Raw genomic sequence first — 8,793 nt, 5'->3', positions numbered from 1 at the left:
ACTATATATGACCTTATAACTCCCCAAAAAAATCCATAAATAATTCAGTAACATAATTTACAAAATAAAATTTGTATTGACAAACTCTTTTTATGGTTAGAAAATAAACATAGCTTTGAAAAATGTATCCAAAACTTAGAGAGACACTATTGTAAAGATGCATTGGTATAAATATATGGTGCATAGATGTTGTAGATGCAAATCAAATGTGAAGTAGCTTGCAAATACTATTGGTATTGAACGTCCACTGAACTTAGAGAACGTCCCCAAAGTGAAGTCTCTCAAACTTCATACATTTTTCTAAGCAATTCGAAATGCAAAAAGTAGAAATACAATTAAATTACATCTACTTGAACCACAAATTTTACGGGACAAAACTGCAATGATGAGGCCAGGATTTCACTGGTCAAACATGTGCTTTCTTGGCTCAAAGAGAAACCTAGAACCATATGTAGAATTGATTACATCTGCCAAGAGGGGATATTGCAGTGAAGCAAATAGAGAGACTGGGACCGTGGCAAATAGAGCAATGAGAATAGGTACCCATGCGAAACCATGACGATAAACTATGAAAAAGGTTATGGTAAAAGTTACCATCATGGTTATAATAGAAACAAAGAGTGTTGTGAGTCCCAACATCAATCTAGAGGGTAATGAATGGAGGAAATCCTGTTCCGCATAGCGTGAGGTGAGGATGGATAAGAACATTAGGATTGAAGTTGAGGAGGTGAATAATGCTAGTCCATCTGACACCGCAAAAACCATTAACAAAATAGGAGTGTCTGTTTGCTGACTGTGACCACCTGGTACAGTGAAGGCTGCTGAAAAAACTACAGTGGCTATAAGAGTGGCGACAAGCATAGATTGAGCGGCTGTTTCCCGCATCCATTTCTCTCCATCCTTCATCAAGTCTCTGTGCTCTTCAGTGAACAAAACCCAGGGTGTCTTACCTTGCCTGTTTTTCTTTTCTCTGTATGTAGGTTGCATGAGCTTTTCCACCTCCTAAAAAATAGGGAATTTGTAAGATAAATAATAAGATTTGAATTCTAAGAGGGGGAATGTCTCCATTCCAAGGAAACCTATTTAGATCGATTGAATTGGCTTGTCACTTGCATCCAGCCTTTAAAAACACTTTCTATGCTGCATATAATTTGATCTCTAGTCTTTTATGGCATTGATCCCTAATATATTCAGGTGCTTCAATGAATGAACCCATTCATCTGCAGTCTCAAACTTTAGGGGACATGCTGTTCGAAAACTCATATTTTAAAAGTGTTAACTTGTCAAGTTCTGAAGGGCTATGCTAAAATATTTACCTTAAACCACAATAGCTCTCTTTGCATTTGAAGGGCTGCTCCTGATATAATATTGAGCTCACTTGGACGTGCTAATTTTCCAACCAAATGCAGCATGTTGTTGCCATTCTCATCCCTATATGTCATTATCAAATCCTTAATTGAGCCTATATCATATATAAGATTGAAGATTCTGTCTTGACGATGCAAAGCTGCAATATGAAATATACTCCTAGTTTGGCTATCTACTCTCCATATTAGATCAGGGTAGGAGTGAAGAAGCTCAGTGAGAAAGATGGTGTTCCCTAACTCTGCAGCTACAAATACAAGTCGATAAGGATCTCTGATCAGATCTGCAATCTCTGAGTCAGGTAGTTGTATAATCTGCTGCCAAAGGCATTTGACGAGTTTAAGGGCTTGCTCTTGCTTCGAAATATTGTGTCCTGCTTTCTTACCTGGAACTGTGAGTGAAAGAGAAAATTGTTGGATGGAATAACCACATGAAAAATAATAACCTCATTAGATACTTGTAATGATGACCCTACATTCATGAATAACACAAACCATTGAACAATATTAGACAAATGGACAAGTCAGAAGGGGAAAAAAAAAAGAAGAAAAGCTAGCATGGATGGTAAAAGATTATTTCTAAATTTAAATTTTTTATTTTTGTTGTATTTAACTGCCATTATTGACTGGAAGACATAGACTGATCGAAAAATCGATATTATATGTGGAAACATCCCACCAATCCAACCACCCCGATTTGATTAACGTTAATTTTGATGCATCCTAGTCATCAGGTCAACGACAAGAAGCAAGAAAAATAAAACCTGGGTGCTCTTCATAAAATCAATAGATAATGGCTAATGGCCAGGATGTTCCACCTAATTAATTCTTGTCATCTTCCTCTTGGCATGTGAACGCTTAAAATGTTTTTAGCACATTTTAAAATTAGAATGAACAAATGTAAGTTTGTATGAATTAATAATATATTTACTAAATTTTCTTGAGTAAGGAAATGGAAAGAAATGAAATTGGAATGGGAAAAAAAGAGAATGGAATGAATCTAGAATTTTTTTTTTTAAATCTTTAATATTTTTAGAAGAGTAGGAAATGGAATATGAACGAAATCAAGTGTTTAAAAGTGTTAATTAGTTGAATTCTTTAATATTTTCCTACAAAATATGTGTACCAATTTTGGTGAATGATCACTTCCTTTGCTTTGATTCACTAGAAATTAGGTAAATATGTATAAGTTTAATGTTTACTAGAGCATATACACAAATAGAACCAATGTTAGCTTATAGAATAATATGAAATTTAGAGTACATTTGATAATAATTTTAGGAATTGTTTCTAGTCTTTCTAATACTTGAAAGATAAAAATGTTTAAGTGTTAGGAAGGTTAAAAATACTTACTAAAATCACTACCAAACACACTCTTAATAGCCTATAATAATGTTGGACTATATTAAATATGAAATTGAAGAGCTTGTTGAATGGTGTGATTTAAAAGCAATTTTTTTGTCTTTAAAATTTAAAAACTTTTTTTGAAAATGTATAGGACTATTAGTGAGTTGTTATCTAAAAATAGTTTCTAAAATAAAGTAGAATAAAGAATAGTTTTCAAAAATCATGAAAAAAAGCAACAATACGTAGAAGAAAACAATTTAATAAAAATAGATTGCAACAAAAAAGGACTTTTAATACTACATGAACTTAATTAGTGTTAACTAAGTTGACAGTTGGGCACATAAATTTTGTGAAATCCTACAAAACATGTAAAAAACTATAGAAAAATAATGTGAACAAATACTCGTATTAAAATTAATTGATTGTGGGGTATAATCTTAGTGCTAATAGTTTTTATAAAATAATATTTTCCCTCTTATTCTTTCATTTCAATCACAATCCAACAAAAGACGATAATAAAATCATGATAACCTTAAATGCATACCTTACTCTTTACCAACTCTGAAATCATCGAGTTTGATTGAGAATGCATGAGCTGTGGAAGCATAATGCAAGATTTGTATAAAAATCATGGTTTTTCATTAGCTTAAAAGATCTATTTTGTGGTAGAAAAACATATAAATTAGTCCACTCACACCTTCTTCTGGTGCTAGGACCCTATATTGGGCTTAATGTAGAAAACATGAAGAAAACTTATCATTTTGGATGAAAGAGAATGAAGACAAGAATCAATTACAGATGCAAGAGGAAGCAAGTGAAAAAAAGGGAAGGCCATTTTTATTTTTTTCCTAGTGTCAAAATGCAAAGCAGATTTTGACAGCATAACCGATTGCGGCAATAACACAGGAGGAATTGATGAGGAGCAGGTGGTAATGAAATCAAATAGTTACATGCTTGTGGTGTCAAAATGCAATAGAAGGTTGGAATTTTGGATGAATTGCTAAATTGATACTACAATGTTGTGTCAAAATGCAGTCCGTACATGACTAGTGGTATCAATTTCCTAGAATGTAATTGAACCTTCTGAGGAAATCTACTTCAACACCATCCTCCTTTATTAGAGTCAGATTAATGTGTAATTTGACACCTAATCGACACAAGGATTATGTATCGAAATGGATTTCGACACCAAGACGAAATTTGGGTGTGTAAGGTTGCTATCACGTTATATCAATTTATTGTGATTGTGTACTGACACTTAACCCCTAGTTCTATAATTTTTATTAATTGTACCACATTTATGTGTCCAATAGTGTAATTAATTAAGTCTTGTTCAGAAAAATTAGTAGATGATTTTAGGTTATGTGCCACTTGGCATTTGAAATTAACTTTATAATAAGTTTAGTTGTGAAGGAGTTTTTTTTTAGTGAGTTTTAGTTTTTTGATACTGTAGAGAAATTGAATTTGAATTTTTCTCTCTATTTATTTTTTGTTCACTTTCTTGGCTGACAAACATGGTGAAGGAGTCATTCCTAACCATGATTAATAGCTAATTAACTTCTTTTCTGGAAGAGGCTTGCTTTAAATAAAGATCATCACTAGAAAGAACTAATTCTTAAGTGTAAAGATATATCTTGAAATCTCTCTTGGATTTGACATAATTGATGTTTTAAAACAATTTTGAATGCTTTCCAATAGGTTAGATTCCCTATGGTTCATTTAGATCAGTTATGTGTGATTAATGTTTGAGTAGATCGAGAGATGATCTACGGATCCAATTCAATAGAGACTCCAAATTATAAAAGTGTAATTGAATTTATACTTGGAATTGATCCTATTCAAAGTGTACATCTAATCCGAAGCATGAATCTCTTTGGATGACATTTCATTCAGTTGATAATTCTTTGTTTCTCTTGTTAATCATCAAAAATCTCTCAGTCATTACAAAAAGTGCGTTTGGCAATGATTTTAAAAAATGTTTCTAGTCTTTTTTAACACTTCAAATTTTTTATCTTTCAAACATAAAAAAACTAGAAACACTTCCTAAAATCACTATCAAACGCAATCTAAATCATCTTATCATAAATGTTTCATTCTACTTTTTACTTCATTTGTAACTCAATTCAACTACAAATCTTCATTACTTTGATTTAATATCTTAAACTTTGCATAAACAATCCTTGTGGAGATGATGAACACTATACTAGTTGTTCGTTTGTTTAAAGATTCTTTCTAGCTTGAAAATCAAATAAAGATACTCAAAACTATTATAATAACAAGATGGATTTAAATCAGGCAAGACTTTAGTATGAGAAAAAGGCTATTGCCATAATTTGTCTCTAAATCAATCTTCTCAAAGTCATAGAGTTACATTATCCAACATATGTATAGCTGAAGCCAAAGCCAATGCACCTGTTAAACAAGAGCGTTCAATGAAATAGGTAGAAAACTTCAACTTTGTGGCATTGAATTTCTACAATATATACACGTATAAAGGAGAAACAAATACTATTTACAAATTATAATGAGAAAGTAAAATGTGAATACACAATTGGTATATTAGCTGAACAAAAATAAATTAATGGTTCAGTCTTCCATCTTCGATGGTGATTTGAAATTGATTCAGCAAGAATAATGAATTGATCATGGAGGAATATTGTGCGGTGATTTGTTTTGAGATTTTGGACTTTCCATAATACGCCCTTGAAAGATGGTACTTTGATTAAGAACACCAATCTTGGATCAGAGCAAAGTAAAGCATCGGAAGCTTTGTGGTCTGGTTAGAGCATCAATCATTGCTCTATGGTAGGAACATGAGCCACGAGTAGAAGTCCTTTAGAGACTTGATCACTAACGAAATGTTAATCAATAACAAGAAGTTTGATATGAGAGTGAAATACCAAATTAGCACAGACATAAGTGGCCTCAATATTATCACAATTTAGGATCGGAGGGGATGGAAGCAACAAAATCAGGCTTCTTGTTTATTTAAGAAGGTCATGTAAAAGAGATTGTACCCGATTCAATTCTGTGGTAGTGGAAGCAACAACATGATATTCAGTTTCAATAGAAGAGTGTGTGATTGTTCCTTGTTTATTTAAGCACACAAAATCAGGTTTTTACCCAGATATAGAACAAAGGCAGTAGCAGAGGTTTGATCATCCTTATTACCAGCCCAATCTGCAATGTAGAACCATTGGAGAATGATGATGAAGGAAGAGCCCATGATAAATAGTACTCTTAAGATAATGTGCATAGTAATCTCTTCATTACAATCAAATGGAGTTGAGATGGAGAATGCATGAACTATGAGAGTTCATTCACAGCATAAGTGATGTTTGATCGAGTTAAAGAGAGATACTAAAGTGCACCAATTACATGGCAGAACTCAATCGCATCTACAGTCAGCGAGTTATGCTGTAAAACAAGAGTACTATTGGTTGTTTGATAAAAGAGTGTTGATAGATTTAACACGATTTATGCGTGTGCTCTTGAAAAGATCTCGAACGTATTTTTGTTTGGTAAGAAATAGATTGCGCTTAGTGGGAATAAATTCCCAAAAAATAATGCAGAGCACCTAAATCTTTGATAGAAAATATACAAGAAAGAGCTTTTGTAAGGGGATTTTCCCTGTTAAAAAGGAACTCGGATGGAAGTATCCAATGGTATAAAGAAAAACTAGTTGTCAAGGGCTTTCATCAAGGCCTTGGACTAGACTACACTGAGACCTTTAATGCGGTAGTTAAACTTACTACCGACAAACAATTTTATGTCTTGCTCTCTCTCATGATTGGCCTATATACTAGTTTGATATTGATAATGCATTGTTTCAAGGGACTTTGTATGAGGAGATTTTTATAGCTCAACGACATGGTTTTGTGGATCCTAATTTTCTATCTCATGTTTGTAGGTTACTCCACAAGGCTATCTATAGCCTTAAGAAAGTTCCTCAAGCATGTATCAAGAACCCAACTCTTTTCTACTATCCTATGGATTTCTTAATTATAAAGTTGACTCCTCTCTATTTATTAATCACAAGGATGCTGTCAAACTTTATTTTTTTGGTTTGTGTTGATGATCTCATCATCACTAGTAACTATGACTCAATTGCTCAATTTATTAGATTCCCACAATGTTTTGAAAGGAATGTGAGGGTACCAACTCCCAAATACCATTTCTAACCAAAACAATAAATTCTTCACTCATGGCTATATGCCATTGGGGATCCTTCAATGCTTAAGAAACACAAGAAGGCTCAAGAGAGGAAGGTAAATGATGTTTGGTTGTATTATTAATCAAACTAGGTTTGAAAATATAATTTTGAGGAAGAGTTCTCATAGAGTGTGTATGTAATGAGATAAATGGAGGTAAAGAAGATTGTGAATAAGGAGCAAATTAATAATAAGGCTTAATAGGAAAAGTGAGCAGATCTAAATTGGAATTAAAATAAATATTTCCAGGCTAAGCAATATTAGATGTAACAGATATTAGGAACCCTGGATTACTCTATTCCAATGCCCTGGATCTCATAGGGTGCATGCATCTATCCTTAGGGCTCTCTAGATTTAACGCAGCGGAAAATAATGGCTTCAAAAACTATATTAAGATAAAGATCTAGAGAAAAAGTGTTCATACCTAGATCTGGATGTTCCCAGACCAATTTGTTGTGGTGAAAAACATGCCTAGAAAAAAATGAAGAATCTCTCCTCATGCTACGCCTGTGCGATTCTCGTGCACGTGGTCTATGTACATCTCGTGCAATTCTCCTGCATGTGGCTTGTACGGTTCTCATAAACCCAAGATCTTCCACCGGATGACTCTTCCTTGTGTTTAGGCATTGAGATGGTGGAGATCTCAAGGGTGGAGGCTAGGGTTCTCTCTTTGGACTGTAGAAAGAAAATGGCAAGACATGGAAACCCTAACCCCTAAAAGGGTATTTATAGGCTTTCTACTAGGCTTAAGTAATTTAAGGCCACCATGGGCATGGGTCACTTAATCTAACCCAAAAAGGTTGCTAATTGATTAATTAACCATACAAAGCCCTAATTAAACATTTAGCCTAGTCTAAAGATAGCACTCACTTATCCTTGTGGAACTTTGTGTAGTTACCAAAATGCCCTTATGCACAAAAGTGAAGTAAAAACTCATCTAACCCTCATATATCATGTCATCAAGGAATATAAGTTTAGAGTGGGGACCACTAGGACCCGTAGGAGTAGTGGCTCCCTTAAAATCAAATTTTGAAATTGACTCAACATCCCACTATAGAGAGTCAACTGCACTCCAATATCCTATGTATATTACAACGAAACACTGTATGCGAACTCCTCATAAACTAGTGTTTGTAATCTAACACAGTAGTGTTATCACCTATCAAGATTACTTTTTAAGTCCTTGAGTTACAAATCCTATTTATTCTGTGATCAAATGATATACTCTACCTCTAAGGAGTATATGTCAAATTCCACTCAAGGAATTATTATGGCCACAAATTTCATGATCACATGGTACCTCTATTGAGAATACCTATTGTTAGTAGCATTCATCAATAGTGACCCAATCCATAGGGATATATGACCATTTTAGGGTCTCACCCATAAGTCAAAGCTTCTGATTGATTTTGGCACATGTTTAATATCCTCTCAAGGTTGATAGTCCATGTAGTATAGTAGCTTGATGAATCATGATAATTGATAGTCTTGCATCATGATTCACCATAGGCTTAGTCTAGTATACATCACATACGTTAGTGCTCACCATGGGAAACTCATCCTAATGGCCAAGACAAGTCATTCCTCCAATTAGGGGTTGATTCACTATAGTCTCTACTGGATTGCCTAAATCCATGAGTTAACTATGGAAAATTTATCTACTTACAATTAGGAATGGTAATTTCGCGGGTCAATCGGGTCACCTGCCCTGCCCCGCCCCTATTGGGACGGGTATGGGATAAATTAATCGGGTATGGGACGGGTATGGGAAAGCTTTGTGAAACCCGAATCGGGTTCGGGGCGAGTATGGGTTTGTAGTTACCCGCCCCGCCCTGGAATTAGAATTACCAATTTACCCTTAAATATTATAA

At 34.1% G+C, this 8,793-nt stretch overlaps 1 protein-coding gene across 1 annotated transcript; it reads right to left on the bottom strand.

Moving 5' to 3' along the window:
• Nucleotides 1–223: 223 nt before the first annotated feature.
• LOC117909787 (ankyrin repeat-containing protein NPR4-like) lies at nt 224–1,377 on the bottom strand. The gene is made up of 2 exons (XM_034823838.1): nt 1,317–1,377; nt 224–1,002 (listed from the first exon to the last, which is right to left on the bottom strand). Exons 1-2 carry the CDS (start codon nt 1,341–1,343, stop codon nt 400–402), a joined length of 630 nt encoding a protein of 209 aa, XP_034679729.1. The 5' UTR covers nt 1,344–1,377; the 3' UTR covers nt 224–399.
• Nucleotides 1,378–8,793: the final 7,416 nt, after the last annotated feature.

Source organism: Vitis riparia, unplaced genomic scaffold (genome assembly GCF_004353265.1).
Source record: "Vitis riparia cultivar Riparia Gloire de Montpellier isolate 1030 unplaced genomic scaffold, EGFV_Vit.rip_1.0 scaffold349_pilon_pilon, whole genome shotgun sequence".
Lineage (NCBI taxonomy): Eukaryota > Viridiplantae > Streptophyta > Magnoliopsida > Vitales > Vitaceae > Vitis > Vitis riparia.
The sequence above is the reverse complement of the archived record's forward strand: the minus strand, read 5'-3'. Positions and strand labels throughout refer to the sequence as shown.

Bases quoted from the DNA above. Each gene is read 5' to 3' on its own strand.
- LOC117909787 (XM_034823838.1), bottom strand. From the start codon at position 1,343: ATGCAAAGAGAGCTATTGTGGTTTAAG. The intron at 1,003-1,316 runs GTAAATATTTTA...CCTATTTTTTAG, and splicing joins GAGAGCTATTGTGGTTTAAG to GAGGTGGAAAAGCTCATGCA.